This window comes from Typopeltis vanoorti, chromosome 5 (assembly GCF_054136105.1).
Source record: "Typopeltis vanoorti isolate ZY-2024b chromosome 5, IOZ_Tvanoo_1.0, whole genome shotgun sequence".
NCBI lineage: Eukaryota > Metazoa > Arthropoda > Arachnida > Uropygi > Thelyphonidae > Typopeltis > Typopeltis vanoorti.
In genome coordinates, this window is record NC_143553.1 from 142,838,912 (window position 1) to 142,860,314 (window position 21,403).

General features: G+C 36.9%; 1 protein-coding gene across 1 annotated transcript in view; it reads right to left on the reverse strand.

Annotated features, from left to right (window-relative positions):
* Positions 1-21,403, reverse strand: part of LOC150106893 (peroxidase-like) — a 98,142-nt gene that overhangs the window by 26,947 nt on the left and 49,792 nt on the right. The window contains exons 7-9 of the mRNA XM_090393498.1: positions 10,112-10,279; positions 9,268-9,369; positions 5,105-5,227 (exon numbers count right to left, since the gene is read on the reverse strand). Of these exons, the coding sequence (XP_090249624.1) occupies positions 5,105-5,227; positions 9,268-9,369; positions 10,112-10,279 (393 nt within the window). The remainder of the gene's footprint in view (positions 1-5,104; positions 5,228-9,267; positions 9,370-10,111; positions 10,280-21,403) is intronic.

Below are 21,403 nucleotides of genomic sequence, written 5' to 3' on the forward strand. Positions count from 1 at the left end.
GGAACGTATGAACTTATAGTCCTTATAAGGACTGGCTTAAAGGGGCGAAGCAAGAATGCTTTTCATCTTCCCCGTTATCTGTAGAGGACAGTGTAGGGATAAAGTGTTATTGAGCTATTAAAGCTCTGATCATGGCAGGAGGGTAACAGCAATAGCGGAGCCTCAGTTAGAACTTCATTGGCTACAGCACTGCCATCCATTACCCTCCAAGGGTTAATTCGATCCCAGCTCACGTATGAACTAACTTAATGTATAATTCATATATTTGTTTTATATAGAATATTAAATGGTTTATTGGCATATTATGAAACACTCTGAATAAGTAATAGTTGTTTAAAAAAAATTTTAAATTTTAATATGTATTATAAATTATTAGAAATTATAATACTTATTTTAATTTTTAAACCTGTTTTAAACTTTTTACAAGTTTAATACTCTTGGGTAAAGGTAACAATATAATTTATTGTCATTTATAGTGTACTCCAGTATACTATAAATACGGAATGCATCTTTTCTGATTTATCTCTCAAATGCTAAAAAAAGGATTGAAATCACACGAGTTTGAAAGAGAACTTCAGGAATGGTAAACCAATAGATTCAATCACAAAAACTGGCAAATTAAGTAGTGGACACAATATCATTTGTTTTGTTTATTTTATTTAGAAATGGCAGTTGATATGGTTGAAAAGTAATGTTGGCAGCCTTTACTGCAATGTTTCATCATGATCATTATCGAATTCCTGATATTCATCCTCAAGGTACTAGTATATACACGATACTGTGATGATACTACATATCCTAATTTTTAATATGACATCGATGCCATCTGTTCATGCCCCTAATCTTTGTCAGGACTCTCATATGTGTGGTCCCTAGTATTTGATAAAGTGTTATTTTTAACCCAGCTCTCAGATCCATAAATTAAAATTGATTTGAATGCTGTCTTATAAACTGCTAGTTTAGCGTTTTAATTTTTTGTTTATTCGATATAAATTTATTCAACTGGTTCCCTAGAATACAAGATTATTGTCTATTTACATGTTTAATTTACTATCTTCACTAAAAATTATGCCTAAATAGCGGAAATATTAGCGAAAAATTTTCCCTTCTCTGTTGAAACACTTGCTACCGAGTTCAGAAATACTCTACAAGAAATGCTAGTACCACATCCGTTCGTCAAAAGCTGAAGAACATGGGTTTCCATGGCCTAATGGCCGCATACAGGGCTCAGCAAGTGCAACGCAAAGCGTTGGGTGGAGTGGTGTAAAGCTCGCTGGCGTTGGACTCTGAAGCAGTGGAAACGCGTCACTGGAGTGATGAATCACGCCTCACCATCTAGCAATGCGATGGATGAGTCTAGGTTTGGTGGATGCCAGAAGGACGCTACTTACTGAATGCATTGTGCCAACTATGAAGTTTGACGGAGGAGGCATTGTGGTTTGGGCTGAGTCTCCTACTTCCAGGGAAGGGGAATGTTAATGCTGCTGTAATGATATCCTAGACAATTCTGTGCTCCCAACTTCATGACAAGAGTCCGTTCTTGTATCAAGACATCAATGTCCTACTGCAAAGAGAGGTCGGTATAGGAATGGTTTGACGAAATGGGTGTTGAAGCACTTGACTGACCTGCGTAGAGCCCTAGTCATAGCCCCCACCGAATGTGTACGATAAAACCGGAACGCCGATTACTAGCCAGGACGAATCATGTGACATCAGTGACCTACCTCGCTATCGTCTTCTGGAAGAAGGGAATTACAGTAGCAACGTGATAAAATCTAATGGAAAGCCTCCCGAGAAGATTGAAAGATGTTATAGCAGCAAAAGGTGTACCAACTCCATATTAAGGCCTTTCAGATTATAGTGAGAGAGAGGATAAGCAAGCATCCGAATATTTTTGATCAGATAGCGCGTAACTCACATACAGACAGTGTATTACTCGATATAATGTCCAATTTACACCACATAACTGTAGAGTTATGAACAGTTTTTCTCTTGATATCTCGTCGCCTTTTCCTGATCTATGAAACATAAATACAGATCCTTATCAACAACTGGGCCCACCGGCCAACAACATTACTGCAGCATTATTATTAGCTATCTTCTTCTCAAAATTCCTCCAGAGCCATTTATATATATTTCCTACATTCGAGAAAATCCGAAGTTAAGAAATGATAACTGATAACTTATGTGGCTTGATGGATATCAGTCCCATGGACTCCGATCCCTTCGTCGCTATGAAATAGTCTTGTATTAAAGGTTAGCGAGCACCTGGCTCACCCTATTTAGGGCTGTACGGAGGCACCTGAACCGATAAGCAGAGCTGCTTTCGGGCGCTTATGTTTCCACCTATCGTGTTCGTCATAGTTAGATGACTCTTGAATGAGTTGATTGGGGTGGACAGCTGCTTTGGTATAATAAGCAGTGGCACTATTATGGAGAAATGTGGGAATATCTGCAATATCGGAGTCACGATGTAAGAAAGCATTTCTGACAAACCACAGAGCGTTGAAAATCATACGGAGGCACTTGTTTTGAATAACCTGTAGCTTTTTGATGTTGGTGGGGAAAGTGTGACCCCAGGTCGGCGATCCGTAAGTCTGATAAGATGGTCTGATAAGATGGTCTGATAATTGTTTTGTAGATCCGTAGTTTGTTTTCAGTGCTGACTTAACTTCTTCGATTGAGGAGAGAATAGAGTTGCACAATTTCACAGTTTGCTTTTTTGCATGCATAAACTATGTGATAGTTAAAGTTTAAATGGTTATCAAGTTGAATGCCTAGATATTTGGTGCTAGTTCTCCATGGGATAACTGTGTTAAAAAGTATAACTTCTTCAAAGTGAAATGCTTGTCTTCTTGTGAAGAGAATGGCAGTGCTTTTATCAGCATTTACAGATATTCTCCATTTTCTGAACCAGTCCTCCAAATTTGTTGCTGCAGTTCGTAAGCGCTGTGTAGCTGTGTTCGGCCTGAGAGATCTGCTAAGAATTGCCATATCATCCGCATAACTAGGTATAGTGGTTAGTGATGTGCTAGGAACATCAGAAACAAAGATGTTAAAAAGCAGCGGTGAGAGCAGCGAGCCTTCAGGGACACCAGCAGTGATTTTTTTTCAGTGAGGATCGAATTCCGCGCAACTTGACCTGGATTTTACGGTCCTTTAGAAAGGAGTCAATAATTTTAGTAAGGTAAAGTAGGATGTTGGCTGAAATTAATTTACAGATGAGACCTTTGTGCCAAACCTTATCGAAAGCTTTTGCAACATCTAAAAAAAGACAGCTCCTGTCTGTTGTTTCCAGTTAAAGCCTGTAGTGATGAATTCAGTCAGTCTGTGAATTTGCTGTGTGGTGCTATGTCCGGTACGCAAACCGAACTGTTCTTTCGGAATTATGTTGTTTTTATTCACCTCATTGAGAATGACTCTTTCTGCGATTTTTCCCAGACATGATAAAAGACTGATAGGTCTATAACTCTGTGGCATTTAAGGTGCCTTACCAGGTTTGAGAATAAGGAATATATCACCATCAGCTTGTTTCCATCTTGAGGAGAAACAATTTAATATCAGCATTGCCGAAGTCCTTATAAGGACTGGCTTAAAGGGGCGAAGCAAGAATGCTTTTCATCTTCCCCGTTATCTGTAGAGGACAGTGTAGGGATAAGGTGTTATTGAGTTATTAAAGCTCTGATCATGGCAGGAGGGTAACAGCAATAGCCGAGCCTCAGTTAGAACTTCATTGGCTACAGCATTGCCATCTGTTACCCTCCAAGGGTTGAATGAATCAATCACCGTATGTTTAAGTAAAGGTGATATCTCAAAAATATCGGACGATCTCTAGGCCACTCATTCGTGGGCGAAAGACCGTCCAAATTCCGCATTGGTTCTACTCAGTGATACTCGACCACCCAGCAGAACCGCTCATTCCGAAGAAAATAATCCACCGGCAAGTACCCCTCAGCGGGCCGTGTCGGAGAACACTTTCCCCGGTGACTCAAATGCTCCCTTAGGGCAAAACATAAGAGAGCGAACTCATTTACCCAGGATAACAGCAACAGCCGAACCTCAGTTAAACTTCATTGGCTACAGCATTGCCATTTGTTACCCTGATTAGTAAGTAAAGGGTAAAATCTCAAAAAATCGGACGATCTCTAGGCCACTCCATAGTGGGCGAAAGACCGTCCATATCTCAGCGTTGGTTCCACTCAGTGACGGGCTCCCCGACCACTGAGCAGAACCGCTCAAATTCCGAGGTAAATAATTCACCGGCAAGAACCCCTCAGCGGGCCGTGCCGGAGAACACCTTCCCCGGAGACTCAAAGTGCTCTCTTAAGGCAAAAGCCTTAAGAGAGCGAACTCAAAAACTCATCACCCAGGATAACAGCAACAGCCGAACCTCAGTTAACTTCCTTGGTTCAGCATTGCCATTTGTTACCCTGGAAGTCCTAAAAAGGACTTTTTTCACGGAAGTTAAGGATTTCATCATCATATATTTATATATAAAATGTTCAAACTATAAAATGGTGTTAGAATAATCTATAAATAAAAGAATAAATCCACATTAATTCGATTTAAATAATACAATTTTTGAAAAGATAGTAAGTTATTCATTGTTATTTATATAAAAAAAGTTGATTAAATTTGCACATGAAACTATTCAGATGTTAAAACATTGGTAGCATATTGTGTGGAAAAGTTCAATGTTTGTATGATACTCATATTAGGCTTAAAATGAAAGACTGCTTGCGAACAAATAAAAGTTTCCGTGATTCAAGAATGTGATAACTAGGTAATTTATGCAAAAAAATATCCTGTATGATACTGATATTTTCCATGGATTTTAAATAAAGTTTCGTTAGGAAGCTTTATTTAGCAATAGTGTTTGTATTCGTCAATTAATGATATTTCATAATATCAAAACGTGTGTCTATTTCTTTAATCTAATTGTTGGTGGAGTAGCAATGCTACTTTTACTAGGGAATTATTACAGGTTATTATAAATTTAATGATGGTCGAAGTGTCAGATTGCTACATGTGCAAGTCAACTTAAAATATTGTAAAATCAACGTCCAGAATGTAGTATACAGGACGAAATTAGTCGTTAACTTACCTGCATCAAAACAGTACATGTTTCTCGGTCTAGCGATGCATCCCAAATCCGGGTCCACAGTTCTCATGGGAAGAAGATCTTTCAATCCGAGGTCTCTATAAATTGGAGACGTCTTCAACCGACCTGAATTATAAATAACAATAATTAATGGAAATGTTTTGCCAATGCGAGGGTTATTATTCACATTTCCATATATAATTTAGTTAGGGTTCACCATGGAGTTTCTTTCCAAATTAGTTACAAATACTCTGGTTGGAATTTCGTATATTTATTAAAATATTTCACTCAGAGCTAAGAACAACATTTTTTCAAGTGAGAATGAGTTAGTCAGTCTCATTCGTTAGCAAAAGGTGGTTTTTCTGCAATAATTCCAGATTTTTCCCTCAGGCAAGAAAATTCTGCCTATGAATTTTTTTTTATAAATGATAATACATCCATAATACAGTTTCTTGCTCCTCTTTCAGCAATTCTTTCTGGTCTCTTTAAAAGACTTTAGTAATTCGCTGATCGGGATAGATGTTTTCTCCTATTTCAATTTTGTTTGGAATTTCAGTCTTACTTGAATAGCATCAAAAAAACAAACTACACTATTCAAGAGAAATATCTCACTAGAAATAACCTAGGACAGCAAATATTGAAAATTTTCTTCAGTCGCTTATTCTTTTCATTTACTTTTATGCATCTTTCGCTTTTAATATTGAAATTTAATTTAAGCAACATATTTAATTTAAATTAACCGACTTCACTCTATTGGGATATGACATCGGTAATCAACATCACTAAATAGTTCTTAAAAGAACTGGGCGATGGACTGAGTCCTTGACTCTTTATCCCGTCATCTGAATGAAGAAAATCTGTGTGTGGGGTGTTATTGAGCTAAAAAGCTCTGGTCATGGCTGGGTAATGGCAATAGCCGAGCCTCAGCTATAACTTCATTGGCTACAGCATTGCCATTAATAATAATTTGTGAGTTCAACAAATCTTCATCATCGGCCTGTAGAGTAAGATAGGCTGAGAGTCAGCAGATAGTAGGAGAGGAAGTAAAGATAGAGTGCATAGTGGTAGAGTAGGTGAAAGAGGCCTCAGTTGACCTGTTTTAGCTGTTTGCCCCCCAGGGGCGTTTCTAAAACGGTCGTTGATTTTTCACTTTACAAAAAAAGGAAAAATCCTAAAAAGGAAACATGCAAAAAAAAAAAAAACAAAAAAGTACACAGAAAAGCAAAAATTGAAAGCTAAACTTAGAGGTGGAGGAAGGATCTGGCCCGAGTGATGCAGCTCACAAGGAACTGCACCGCCTCGCTGTAAGCCTTCGCCGCTCGGGTTCTCAGGTCCTCCCCTACCTGTGGGAGCTAAAAACCAGTGAAGCTGAGTAGAGTAAACCCACAAAGTGGTTACTGTGTCTTTCTTTTGTTGTGGGCTGTTAATATTCTCTTGGCTACTTCACTTCCCTTGACCATGTCCAGTTTGCAGAGAGCTATAAAAAACGCCGAAACTGCCTCCTCTTCTAAATCCATAGCTACCTCTACTTGATCAGGGCTGATTTTGCTGATGTCATCCACGAAAAGGTCACCCCATTTTGCACTGACAACATCAGGTCCATGCTTCCCTGTAAGGAGGAGTTCAGGTTCTCCTAATTTTGCCATCGCTTCTTTGAATTTATCCGCCACCCCAGGGATACCTCTAATAAGATGGCTTAGAGTCTCCCCTGCTTTTGCATGAGGAACTTCTGGGTGAGCGGTCTCCAATACTTTTGCTGTTTTTGGCGTTACCAACTGTTCTTCCTGTGGGCTTAATGGCCGTTTGGAGGTGTTGATGTTCACCTCCATCTTTCCTTCTTCTGTATCTATTTCATCTGTATTAGTATCTATATCGGTATTGATGGTTTCAATAGCCACTGTTTCTTCTTGTTGGATTTTACTGCTTGTGGAAGTTTTTTTCCCCTTTCGGTATTTCTTAGAAGTGGAGGTATGGATTTCTGTTATATCAGGATCAGCCTCGAAAGGAGGAGAAGCTTCCTGTGGTGTGTCATTTTCATTGCTTGGTAGAGTTGCTGGCGTGATTGCACCGCCCATCCTCTCAGCAAGGGTTCTGGATGGGCATGTGTCCACTTTGTGGTCAATTACCCCACATTTCAGGCAAGCTGACTCACAGTTGTCTTGGTTGTGGCCTGCTTTGAGGCAGTTTTTACATTTCACTCTAGGACAGTCCGCCCCAAGGTGAGTGAAAGCACCACATCTGAAACATTGTTTTTTAACACCAGGGTAATTTATCATTACTCTGGCGGATCCAATAAAAATGAAGTTGGGAACGGGCGTTTTCATCTCGAGGGAGATGTGGACTTCACCCGACTTCCATTTGGGGTTTTCGGCGTCATTTAGGACTTCCACCTTGTGTATAACGCCGAATTTCCCGAATATTTCGTGGATGATCTTTACATCCGTTTCAATATATTCTAAAGGGAATCTGGGGATTCTAAGTAATTTGGTAATACTCCCTACCAAAAATGGAACTATCGTTTTTCCATTACATTCGAATCCTGCAAGTAGTTTGTCTCTTGTTTTCTCACTCCTTACTACTACTTGGAAGCGGCCACCACCAAAGGGAGTAAACCCAAAAATCTGCTCAGCACCGACGCTTTCGATGAGGGCTTTGGCCAAACATCGAGGTCGTACATCAGCTTTCACTTCGATTCCAAGGGTCCGCGTACGCGGCAAAGCCATGCTGGTGAGGCCTAAGCTATTCCCACCACCGAGTGTGTTATTGTTGCCCCAGTCTGGGGTTTATTCTGTATTTGCTGCTGTAGTTTATTATCAAGTGTCTCTATGAGACGCTTTGCCGATAATAACTGAGCTAACATATACTATAATATATAATTTGCGCTTAGCTAAACAATTTGCTAATCACTTATGGGGAAAGTTCACAAAAAATGAACTACACGCTAACCACACTACAGAAATGATCCTGTGAAGTATGATCTTTGTTACCCTGGAAGTCCTAAAAAGGACTTTTTCTCACTAAATAGTCCTTATAAGGACTGGCTTAAAGGGGCGAAGCAAGAATGCTTTTCATATTCCCCGTTATCTGTAGCGGACAGTGTAGGGATAAGGTTATTGAGCTATTATTAAAGCTCTGATCATGGCAGGAGGGTAACAGCAATAGCCGAGCCTCAGTTAGAGCTTCATTAGCTACAGCATTGCTATCCATTACCCTCCAAGGGTATTGGATTGAATGAATCAATCACCGCATCTCACGGTCGATTGATTCCATCCGAATCCTCACTAAATAGTCCTTAGTCCTTATAAGGACTGGCTTAAAGGGGCGAAGCAAGAATGCTTTTCATATTCCCCGTTATCTGTAGCGGACAGTGTAGGGATAAGGTTATTGAGCTATTATTAAAGCTCTGATCATGGCAGGAGGGTAACAGCAATAGCCGAGCCTCAGTTAGAACTTCATTGGCTACAGCATTGTCATCCATTACCCTCCAAGGGTATTGGATTGAATGAATCAATCACCGCATCTCACGGTCGATTGATTCATCCCTCACTAAATAGTTTCCTAATAATATTTATTTAGATAAAAAGTATTTTACAAAATAAAAGGTGTTTTTATATTTTTGACTTTTATTAGTAAATATTTGTATAATTTGATAAGTTTTTAGTTTTTGAGTAGCTCATAAATAAATTTAAATAATAATTTTAAGCAAAATACAAAAATTTTTTAAAAATATTTTAGAAAGATATCGTTTATACATTGTGTGTCCAATTTCAGAAGTGAGTTGAAAACAAACATCAAAATAGAATAGCGATATGCAGGAAATTAAATCACTCCAAATAAACGTTTACCTTAATATAGTTACCGTTGTTTTATGACGACCTTTTCAGGATATTTTTATTTATTATGTTCTGAAACGTGCAATTTACGTTTTATAAATTGCACGTATTAAAAGTATTTTCTAGACCCCCAGCAAGCCATGGTAACGCTTCGTCATGGCTCTCTGTTATCCCATTAGATACTTGAAATGCATTTTGCAAAACACTTATGCAACTATTGGTTTAATTTTGTTTGTCTGTTTGTCCGTATGTATATGTAAGTTATTCTGGAACTATATATATTAAATTTTATTTAATATAAATTCAATAAATTTGATTGAATTAAACACTGACCTCCTCGGAATTCTCGAAGCCTACTAGCGACCTCTTCGTTGCTTCCATAAATGAAATTGCCATCCATATACGCAGAAATGGCGTTGATTTGCCATCTTGGACCTACGCAAAACCAGACCAATCGAAGTTACATACACAGAATGCAGACATGAATAAATAAATTGCATGTCATATTTCTAGAAAAAATTAAATATGTATTGATTGGAATTACACAAAAGCAAATTTTTTTTTCTTCTTTTTTTTTTTTTTGGCAGGTATAAATATTACCTGTACTTTTTCAGTTTAATTTGTTATGTGTTAGATTATTTTAGTGCTAAAATTCACTAATACTTCGCGAGTTAATTAATTAATTTTTTTTCTCTTTTTTTTCTTGTGTGGATCAATATAGTTGCTGGAACCAGAAAAAACAAATTGCACTGATCATTACGTAATGTTCTTTCCTCTTTGGGTGCTCCCGATCTTTATAAATGAGGTTAAGTCATGCATTTATATGCTTGCTTTCACGTTCGTGTAAGTTTTGTGTTTGTACTGAAACGATTTTACTTCAGACAACAAAAACAAAATAAAGAAAATGGCGAATTTGAATTGGTGATGAGCGAAGAATAAAAGTGCAAAAATGAAAGTTTCCATTACATTTCGATACATGCTGCAAGGATGTAAATGAAGTCTATTAAGAATTCTTCGTGTAATCATAGTTATTAGATTGGTGTAATCGTGTTAGACAGGAAATACGAAACAGATTTTGTGTTTAATGCACATTGATAAAACAGAAATGGCAATTGGGTACGAGGTTAAAGAAATGCACCTGTGTGTGTAAAAGTGCTTGAATAATGGCCTTACTTACCGAGTTTACAGCCAGGTTGCAAGCCGGCAAGTGATCTAGCAAAGTTCATGCATCTGCGGTCAAAAAACTTGTAAAATGGATCATCCGTAGGGATTTCGACAGGGTAGCAATTGTAGTGCCGACGATCTGGAGGATTTTTGCAGCATTCGATACTTCTTTTCCTCTGATCTGCGAAAAAAAAAATAATAATAAAATTATGTAAATCATCATTATTACATACTCATAAATATATAACATTTGCGAAAAAAAAAAGAAATTAATTCTTGATGATGCATACATCATATATTTATTCGAGTTGTCCGCCCAGTTAACAGAGTACAAAAAAGATTTTCATGTAACTCTGTATTTTTTCTCATATTCTCGCTTTTAATCTGTTTCTGTATTCTTTTCTATTTTATTCTCCATCTCTATCTCTCTCTTTCTGTCCGTCAGCGCGGTTAGCCGAGTGGCTTTGCGCTTCGCAACCATATGCTTAGGGAAGGAATGTCCTAGGTTCGATTCCCGTCGACGACGTGAGGAACTTAAGGATCTTCTTCAGCCATAGCCAAGTTAGCTGGTCTTGGGTATGGACAGCAGGGTTCCCCCCAGTTTATCGACTGTTTTTCATCCCGCAAGCAGGCAAACCGGTCCCGTGAACACACTCACGGATTACAGTCAGGAATACTGACCCAGCCATAGGCCTGATTCATCAGCTATGCCGGTCCCGAGCCAGAATAAATTCTGGGAGATTAAGATGGTGCCGTACCTTTCCGTTAAAGGGACTCGCGGCCGTTGTTCCATCATAGGAAACTAACTAACTCTTTCTGTACTTTTCATATTCTCTTTCTATCTTGTCCATGTACTCTTTTGCGCTATCTGTTTTTGTATTTTCTTTTATTCTCTCTCTCTCTCTCTCTATCTTGTTCGTGAATTCTTTTATTCTGTCCATTTTCTCATTTGTCTCTCTGTCTGGTATTAGCTGTGTTGCTATACTGTTTTATTCTCTTTTATTCTCTCTCTCTCTCTCTCTCTCCATATTCTATTAAAATGAAAACAATGACAAGTTTCACGTATTCGAACTACCTCTTTTCATTTATTTTTTTTCAGGAGTCCATTTCTCTCCTACCTCTCTTTCTATATTATCATCGTATTGTTGTCTTTTTTATTTAACACTCTGCTGTTAATTTTTTATTTTTTCTGTCTCTTTATTTTCTTTCCTTTCTTTCTTTCTTCTCTCTCTCTCTCTCTCCCTGTCTTTCTCTCTTCCCCCCTCCTTCTGTCATTTTTGATCCTACCGAGGTGGAAGGGATTCCTCTCTGATGATTTATCCCTTCAATCCTTTCCGACCATAGGTGACTTTGTACAAAGTTTTCCTGGTGAGAATTTTACAGGAAAATTCTTGGACGGAAATCGAACTCGGGGTATTTCCGACCAAAGGGCTTCGTCTGTACTGACTGAAGTATCTTTCTCCTCTCGGAGACACGAAATTTTCATGCCATACAACAAGCCAAATAGTCAGAGGCATCCAATTAACCCATACGAGCTTCACAGCCTTAGTTGATTAGGCCGTAATTCTAAACAACGTAATCCATTATTTCAGCTCTCCCTGTGTGTGTGTGTGTGTGTGTGTGTGTGTGTGTGTGTGTGTGTGTGTGTGTGTGTGTGTGTGTGTGTGTGTGTGTGTGTGTGTGTGTGTGTGTGTGTGTGTGTGTGTGTGTGTGTGTGTGTACGCTTTTCATATTGGCTAGCTTATGCCGTACACAGACAAGATTTTCATATTATGTAGTTTAATTTCTAAAAAAACTAGATTAAAGATATGTTTCGTCAGGTGTCATTTATTTCAGTCCTAATGAGAAAGAGAAAAAAAATCTTTCTTTCACTGAAGAGCACATGTCCCATCTATCTTCAAGAGAAAGACAAACAGACAGACAGAGAGAGAGAGAGAGAGAGAGAGAGAGAGAGAGTATGAAATGCTCTATTCCATAAAGCCAGTGTTTCCCATGGTGGTTTACGAATAGTTCCTGCTGACCTGGGATATCACACCAGAAAAACAGCCGATATTTGCGGCAGTTGGAGTAAAAGACAGTTGTCATCTATCTCGCCGAATACAATGATGGAGTGAACGTCATGCCCTGATTACAACAATGGCTACTGGGCAATGATGCAGCCCACAGGGCCCTTTCTCTATTGTCATCTCGCAGAAGATGTAATTAGCTTTGTTTATTGTCCATATCTGACTTTCACTATCGCGTCGATGATTGTAAAAGCAACGGGGGGTTTCGCAGACGTCTGTGATTACTGATCCCTAAATATTTGTCTGGCGAATATTCTTTTCTGAAAAAGAAAATTTTCCTACAAAAAAAAAAAAGGTAACTTATAATTCCGCATGAAGATAGCAGCGTTCAAACTTTTCAAACGCGACCTCAATTCGCTGCACGGAGGGTGGCTTTTATAAATGAGAATGTTTCTCTACGGCTTTCGAGATTCCGTCTTCAAAAATTTAATGACAAGTTTCCTTGCTCGGTTTCGTCGTACGGCCAGTTTTATGGGCGTTAATGACACCGTAAACGAACGAACTACATCAACACCAGTGAAATAACGGCACCGTAACACTCAGCGCCTCCGCTCCTTCCGATTCTCTAACTAATCGTTAAGGTTAATCTTTTTTCACTGTCTTGAATTTCGAGTAGATGAAAGGTTCATTCAGTTTTCTACATCACGTTTAAGGAAGCAATTATATCTGTAAGAAAGTAAATCACGGAAGTCTTTTACACCGATGACGAACAGCTGTTTATTCTGTTTGTATATTAATAGCAGAAAAAGTTACACAAACTCATCAGGACGCAATATTCATGGAAATTCTAAACGGAAATTTCTGATATGAATATAGTACACAGGAAGTTCAAATGCTTCATTGTTAGCACAATTTAGGGTTAATGCAATATCATATTTATTTTTTTTATTTTATGCTAAATGGGTGAAGCAAGAATGCTTTTAATATTCACCGTTATCTGTAGATGAAAATGTATGGATAGGATGTTACAGAGCTATCGGCTCTGGTCATGCCAAGCATCAGTTAAAACTTCATTGGCTTCTGTTACCCTGTGATCTATTTCATTGCTCCCTAATTACAATCATTTCAAGTTATTAACTTAGGATTTTGAATGGTGTTTTAGGGTTGTTTAAAGATAATTAATTACATTTTCACTAACAAATTTGTACAATTTGTTTTCTTAATATTTTATATAAGTAAATTATTTTAAGATAATAATTTTAATTATATACTATATAACTATCAGAATTTAGCAGTATATAAAACAATTGATAATTTCACTATGAATCAGAATACTGAATTAATTGACTTCGAAAATTGCTTTTTTTGATATTTGCCTCTATTTTACTGTTTCGATTAAATATGCATGTTATACTTATTAAAAATAAAAAATATGAAAAAGTTTAATTCATTTTAAGTATTTTAATTAATTATTTGTAATACACCTATTAAAATATTGAATAACTTAGAAAATTTTATAAAAATATAGATATTTTAAACACACCATTTAGATTATAAATTCCTTAAATTATGTAATATAGGTACAGATTTTTTCTTTCTTTTTTTTTTCAAATTTTACTTCGATTTTAAACTAAAGTAAATACAGAGGGATCCCTTGCTTAACGGAGTTTTGCTTAATGCGGGATTTAATTAACGCAGCGAAATGAATTGCGGCAATCCCTTGATATACGCGGCAAGAGTCTTGATTAACGTGTCTTTAACGCTGCGGAGCTCGCAGCTGGTCTGATAGATACATGCAAAATGTTTAATATAAATATTCATACACAATTCAGTGTGCAGCTTGGAGGTCATGAGTAGCTGTGCATTCATATGTTATTCCGCACTGTTTTTTTGCTGTCAGTTTGATTTAACACATGTTATGTAAAGGTTTGTGATATTTGACAGTAAATTGTATCTTAGAGATACGGCGACCTCCGATGTCAGTATAATATGTTTTTTTTTGTTTTTTATTCTTTGTTTAATAATTTCTAGATTGTAACTGAAAATAAATAAACCATCTTGTATTACTGAAATAGAGAGCCAAAGGCTTATTTATCATACATGTCCTCTTGGAGATGTGCTTTACTTTATTAAAAATACTGAGGAAAGTGATCTGGATCTTACTCCACCTTTACTACGAGTTGCCCATAAGGTTGCTTATGCTTGCATCCGCCGAAACGTTTAGTTTCTGTATATTCGGCACGAAATTCTTGTAGTTTCTATATTCGGCTATGAAATAATGTTGGATTCAATATCCACTTAATATGTACCATCATGTATTATATTTATAGTGTTTTTTTCTTTTATTATTATTTCCACAGACAATCACAAACATCATCCATGCCCACGGCGGGATTCGAACCCTCAGCCCTTTAGCGGGAGAGCGGATACGCTAACCACTCGGCCAACCAAGCTGGCAAAAATCTTACGCCAAAGGTACTCGGTGTTCCCAGGTGGCCACCCTCCCAAGTACTTCAACGCTGCTTAACTTCGGTGATCGGACGAGAACCGGTGTATTCAACGCGAGTATTTACCACGCAAAAACATGCAAGCCTCGTGGCATGAGCATCATGACGTCATTCCTCCTACGAATTATTAATACAGTAATCGATCATGGACGGATTGTAATTTTACCATTGATTATTAGATTTGATTAACGCGATTTTGATATACGCGGTAACATCGAGGGATTAATTAACCGTGTTAATCCAGGGATACCTGTATTTCATTTATTTATTTGAACATAAAATTTTAAAGATTTTTTTAAAATGTAATGTTCAAACATGGCTGCTGGTGGGTTGGTTTGGCTTTTTTTTCTCTCCCCCAAAAAATCCCACTCCATCCTAAAAAAATCTTATTCTACTTTGTTGGAAAAATCTATTCTTTTTTCATGTAATTTTCACTAATTTTTACTTAGATGATACATCCTCCTTACAACACGCAACAATTAGTTTAAAAATCATCACATGACGTATACAAATTATACATATTATACTATTCAACTTGTATAATTATGACAATATTTCACAATACATGTACATGTTGATATTTTAATTCCTAATTGAATGAACCAATTTGTAAATCAATACCTTAATTGGTTATGATATATGAGTTATAATGATCTCTTATACTATACGTTTAAAGTAATTGTCAACATTGTTTAATCCCATGAGGTAGGTTTCTCAATCTTTTTCTGAATATATATTCTGAGGTTATAGATTTAATTTCATTCGGAAGTTTATTATAGCTGCTCTTCGCAATGTACTCGAAAGATTTATGAAAAATTTCTTTGTTAGCCTTAGGTACTTCCAGCGTGTTTCGACCGCAGCGCAATCCATAGTCTACATTATATATCAAGAAACTTTCAGTGTTTCTTTTTACATAAACAGACACCCATAGAGATATAGTTTCTGAAATGGTAGAATATTATGAACGATATACAGATCATTGGTTGAATGTGCGAAGTCGGTAGTAGTTATGGCTCTTATTCTGTTTTGTATTCTTATTAATGGAAGCAGATTGTTATAATAGTCTCCTCCCCAACAGGTAATGCCATATTGCAGTGAGGAATTTACCCAAGAATATAAACATCTTAAGAATGCTGCATTTACAAATTTTTTAACATAATATAATCTGTTAATTATGAACCTAAACTTATTTGTTAAGAAAGTGGTGTGGGAGTTCCACTTCAAATTGCTATCGATATGGAGGCCCAAATACTTGACGGTTTTTGTTTTTTTGATTAAGCTACATTTACAATTTAGAGTGTCCCTACATTTCCTTACATGCCATTTTATAATTGTACTGTGATCTAATTTGTCTGTTAATGTGAAGTACATATATCTCGTTTTGTCGGTATTAATGTTAAATCCGTTGTTGCTAAACCATATACTTAGTTTTAACAGATCGCTATTAATCCGATTTTTTAGATCTTCAAGGGTTGTTTCGGTATATACTAAAGCCGGATCGTCAGCAAAGGATATCATTTTGCCAAAAAGTTTGCATTTACATAGATCATTAACATATATTATGAATAGGATGGGTCCTAATACCGACCCTTGTGGGACTCCGTATTTTATTATGTTTGTTGTGCTTTTAAATATATCATAGCTGGTATATTGTTTTCTATTATTCAGAAAGGATCTGAACCAGTCATTAGTAATTCCCCTAATGCCGTATTCGGACATTTTCAGTAGCAATAGATCATGATGAACACAGTCGAACGCTTTAGATATATCAAAAAAAAAAAAAAAAAACAGCTGCTGTATGCATTCCTTCATTTATTCCACTATAGACCTTTTCATGAAACTCCAATAGCGCTTTTTCAGTATTGCATCCGGATCTGAACCCATATTGATTAATTGCGTAAAAGGATATTGTATTTTAACAGCTATTTAAGTTTTTTTTTTATCAGAATTACAATGACTTTTGAGATTGTGGATAGTATAGATATTGGTCTGTAATTTTTTATTTCATTTCTATTTCCTCCTTTAAATAACGGTACAACTGAAGCAGTCTTTAGGTATTCTATAAATTTACCATGTTCAGAGGATTTATTAACGATATTTGTAAAGAATTGTAATTTATGCCTAATGATAATCTTTAGCTTTTTAACATTTATGTTGTCACATCCCACTTTTTTTCCCTTTTTTTAATCCGATTACTACACTCTTCAAATAAAAAAATAAAATAAATAAATAAATAAAACAAAATGAAAATAAAATCCCGTAAAGTTAATTAAAGGTGAAAGGTGGGAAATACTGAAAATATTGGAGGCTAATGCTGATCTAATGCCAATACTGAGAAAACTGGGAATCGGCTTCGATTTAGTTTTGGCTGGCATTATTACTTTAACTATTAAGAATGTAAATTCTCCTCTGCAATTTCAGAAAAACAAAAAAAAAAGACAGAAGCAACAGCAATAACCCTTATAAAAATAACGTAAGTCAAGACAAATGGCATAGAAGAGGAATGGGAAAAACCTGAAACAAAGCCTGGCAAAGGCAGAAACAGAAAGCTTAGGAATAACCAGTCGATGGAAGAGAAAAAGAAGCTACGAAACTGGGACAAAGAAACAGAAAAGATAATAAAAAGAGAGAGTACAAAAGAAACAGTTCAATTACAAAATGAGAAGTAAGAAAAAACAAACATAGAGAGAGAGAGAGAGAGAGAGAGAGAGAGAGATGGGACAATTTTGTAACAGAACTAGAAAATGATATATCTAAACCACTACCAGAAACCTATAAAATAATAAAATACATGAACAGAGAAATAAACGAAAAGGAAAAAATACAAACAATTGATTTAGAAAAATGGGCAACTTGTTCTCAAAATCTCTGGACAGATGAGAACAATGAAATAATATTTTATGAAATAAAGAATGACCTAACAGAAAATATTACGATGTCAGAACTAAAAAATACAATAAATATGATGAAAAATAGGAAAACACCAGGAGAAGACAATATAAACATGAACCATACAGAAATGCAGAAAGACTTCTGAAATTCTTTAACATGGTCTGGATTTCTGGAAAAACTCTAAACTCTTAGAAAAAAGCACCGGTTATTCCAATTTATATAAAAAAAAGAAATAAAGATGACTGCAATAACTATATTGGAATTAGTGTTGGAACTATATTGGAAAGAGAAACTAAACAGTATTGCAGAGGACAAACTACTGCAAGAACAGAATGGACTTAAAAGGATGTTCTTGCATAGACTAAATGTTCACTCTAAAATTATTAATTGGAAAGAAAAGAGAATTTCAAAGAGAAACACACATGACGTTCATCATTGATTATGAAAATACCTTTGATAAAGTTAATAGACAAAAGTTATTTAAAATATTTACCGATCTAAATATACCAAACCAGCTCTTACAGACTATTTGCAAAATATATACAGGATATAAAATAGCAGTCAAATTAGAACAAACATCAGAATAGAAAGACACATCAAGATGAGTACAGCAAGGATGCACCTTTCATGTGGTAGGGGTTTCATATATATATATATATATATATATATATGAGCAAACAGACAAGTAAGTCAAGTTTGCGCCTGCACGTAGTGCAAGTCTGAGGCAACTCATGGGAGATTTGCACTACGTGCAGGAGCAAACTTGACTTACTTGTCTGTTTGCTCACTTGGGAAATAGGATTAAAAACCAAGTTTATATAAAATTACTTGGTATCTTGAATACATAATATACCCAAGTTAAAAAACTTTCTACATCTATCTCTCATCCTGAGATTTTATTTAATAGGGTCAAAGCACCTTGTGGCAACTTGTTTAGGTGAAATTCATATGAGCTCTGCATTACTTCAACTTTGGCATTGTCTGATCTGGCTCCCACTGACGAGACCTCAATAAAGGTCGAAACCGGTGCGGAGTTGGCCTTGAGAGGCTCCGCTTGGGAATAGGTTTTTGTCTGTCTCTGAGTGGGACCACCGCTGAGATTATGGCTCTGGGTAGAGCCAATGCTGAGAAGTTCTTCTTCTCAGTGACGGGTGAGCCTGTCACTGAGTGGAACAACGCTGAGATGGGCGATCTTTCGGGATCGCCTAATTTTTAAAGCCTGCTTCACCTATACAAAAGGTCGAAACGGGTTCGAAGCTTGGGTGATGAATGGCAATGCTGTAGCCAGTGAAGTTTTTAACTGAGGCACGGCTGTTGCTGTTACCATTCCAAATGAGCGGCTCTGCTGGTGGTGGGGAAAGCCTGCCATGGTGTAGAGCGTTCTGATCCTGCGGGTAGCTCATTATTGGGTGATCCGTGGGATTTTACGAGTTTTTGGAAAGGTATCCCCGCACTTAAACAAAGGGAAACCGGTATGGGTAGTGACCATTGCCTTTAATGCATAGCATCATACATCTCCTCAAGGGAATGTGCTTTACATTAAGGGGGAAATACTAAAGAAAGTGATTAGAGCTTAATCCACCTTTACCGCGAGTTGCCTCAGACTTGCAATACGTGCAAGCGCAAACTTGACTTATTTGTCTGTTTGCTCACTTGGGAAATAGGATTATAAACCAAGTTTATATAAAATTACTTGGTATCTTGAATATAAGATACCAAGTAATTTTATATATAATTTTATATATATTGGATATATAATGTCTTTCAAAGGAGAAATCCAATAAGAAGGAAAATAATGATAGATAATAAAATATTAGAAAAAGTAAACACTCTCACATACCTGGGATGCGACTTATTATGTTGTTGTGGTTATAGCCTTTCGGCTGTTTAGGGGAAGCTATATATATACGCCACTATCTAGGGGGAATGACTATGAGCAAGTGGTTTCCCGCGTTGCCTTCCTTGCCGTACTATATCCTATGACTGTACACAGTGTGTGTGTGTGTTCACGGGGCTGGTTTGCCTGTATGCGGAGGAAAACCCCAGATAAACTGTGGGGAAAAATCCTGCTGTCCACGCCTAAGACCGGCTAACTTGGCTATGGCTGAGGAAGATCCTTAAGCTCCTCACGTCGTCAACGGGAATCGAACCCAGGACACTCCTTCCCTAAGCATGTGGTTGCGAAGCACAAAGCCACTAGGCTAACCGCGAGGACTGACTTATTACATGAAGATAAAAAAAATAGACATTAACATTTCAAATTTAATTAAAGCAAAAGACATAATAAATAATATATTTCAATCATCTCCGGTACAGAAACACATCAGAATCATATTATGCAACCTTCTGTCTAAACCAGGGGTCGGCAAACTTTTTAGACCATCTCCTGAATAAATGTTATCAATAATAAATCTCAATTTAAAAATAATCATTCCTTCACCCTTTTCATTGTTAAATGATGGTATGAACCCAAATTTTAATTACTCTTGCGAATACTATCGTCACTTCTTACTATCAGGGGCAGTCATTATGGGCACTATAACTTTAAAAAAATTACACAGTAAATTCTACGTTATCAGCTCACCGAACTTCACTCTGATAGCTATGGGCGATGAATGCGCACTAGCCCTGATTCTCACTGTTCCAGATGTCTCCATCGTGAAGAGCGTGCGCTTCTCCCTCGTTGGCTCAGCCAGTTGCATGTTTACCAGGTGTTACTCAAAATCGTTTTAGGTGTTTATTGACCCCCTTTTGACCCTTGGATAGCCACATCGACCACTTTGTCGACCCCTGATCTAAAGCATCTTAATTACATAGAGGTGAAACATGAACCATAAAAAAAGGGGAAGGAAAAACGAATTCAAAACAGCAGAAATGAAATTTCTCAGAAAAACAGCTTGGTATACCAAGTGGGACCATAAAACAAATGAAAAGATTTTAATCCCTGAATATAAAACCAAGCAACTACTATATAAGTAAATATAAACAAAAATGGTTAGCACATCTAAATCGAATGGACAATAGCAAACTACTAAAAATACTACACGGATATAAAATAAGTGGGAAAAGAAGAATTGGGAGACCAAGAAAGAGATGACATGACACCGGAAGAGGCCATCTGGCTTAAAATCCATGATAAGAAGAAGAAAATGAAGAAGAACAAAAAGCCGTTTTTAAAATGCAACCAACCAGGTTGATTGACGGTTTGGATTACTGCTGAAGCAATTATGAGGAATGCATTGTGTCTGTTAACTGCACGTGTTCCGGCCGGTTTCTTGATGAAAAACTTAAGAAGTTGGTCAACTGTATTTCAGGTGAAAAATCCTTAAGAGAAAATATTTGAGTCTTAGCCTGGATTCGAACCCAAGGCTTTCCAATCAAAAGGCATCCAACTTCCTGATTTCTTTCTCAGTATCTAGCTCACGTTTTGTACATATTAGATATTTTTAAAAGTACTTATTTTTTAGGCGAAGACGGTGGATAAACTCGTCGGCGAATAGCTGGTTCCGTTGAGTTGAACGACGTGTTATGTAACGATGTCGGAGGAATTTTTTTTCCTTTACACCGAAATTCTCAGAGCATCATAAGGCACCTATGAAACGATTCCATTCCATCATCGAAATCAATTGAAGGATTCAGTTGGTAGAGGTGACTGCAGAGGAGCTGAATTTCCTCCGTATAATTCTCATTCTGTTTAGTCGTTTCTCAAGAAAACTGAGAAACAACTATATTATATATATATTATATTATATAATTTGGTCGAAAATGGTTGCACAATGCCACACGCAGAGGAAAAAAATGAAAAAGAAAAAAAAAACCGACGCTTTTCAGCCATTTTTTATTTCTTTTTCAATACTTGCAGCTTGGGAAGCTTTCTCTTCTCGGAGTTCTTCAACCAAA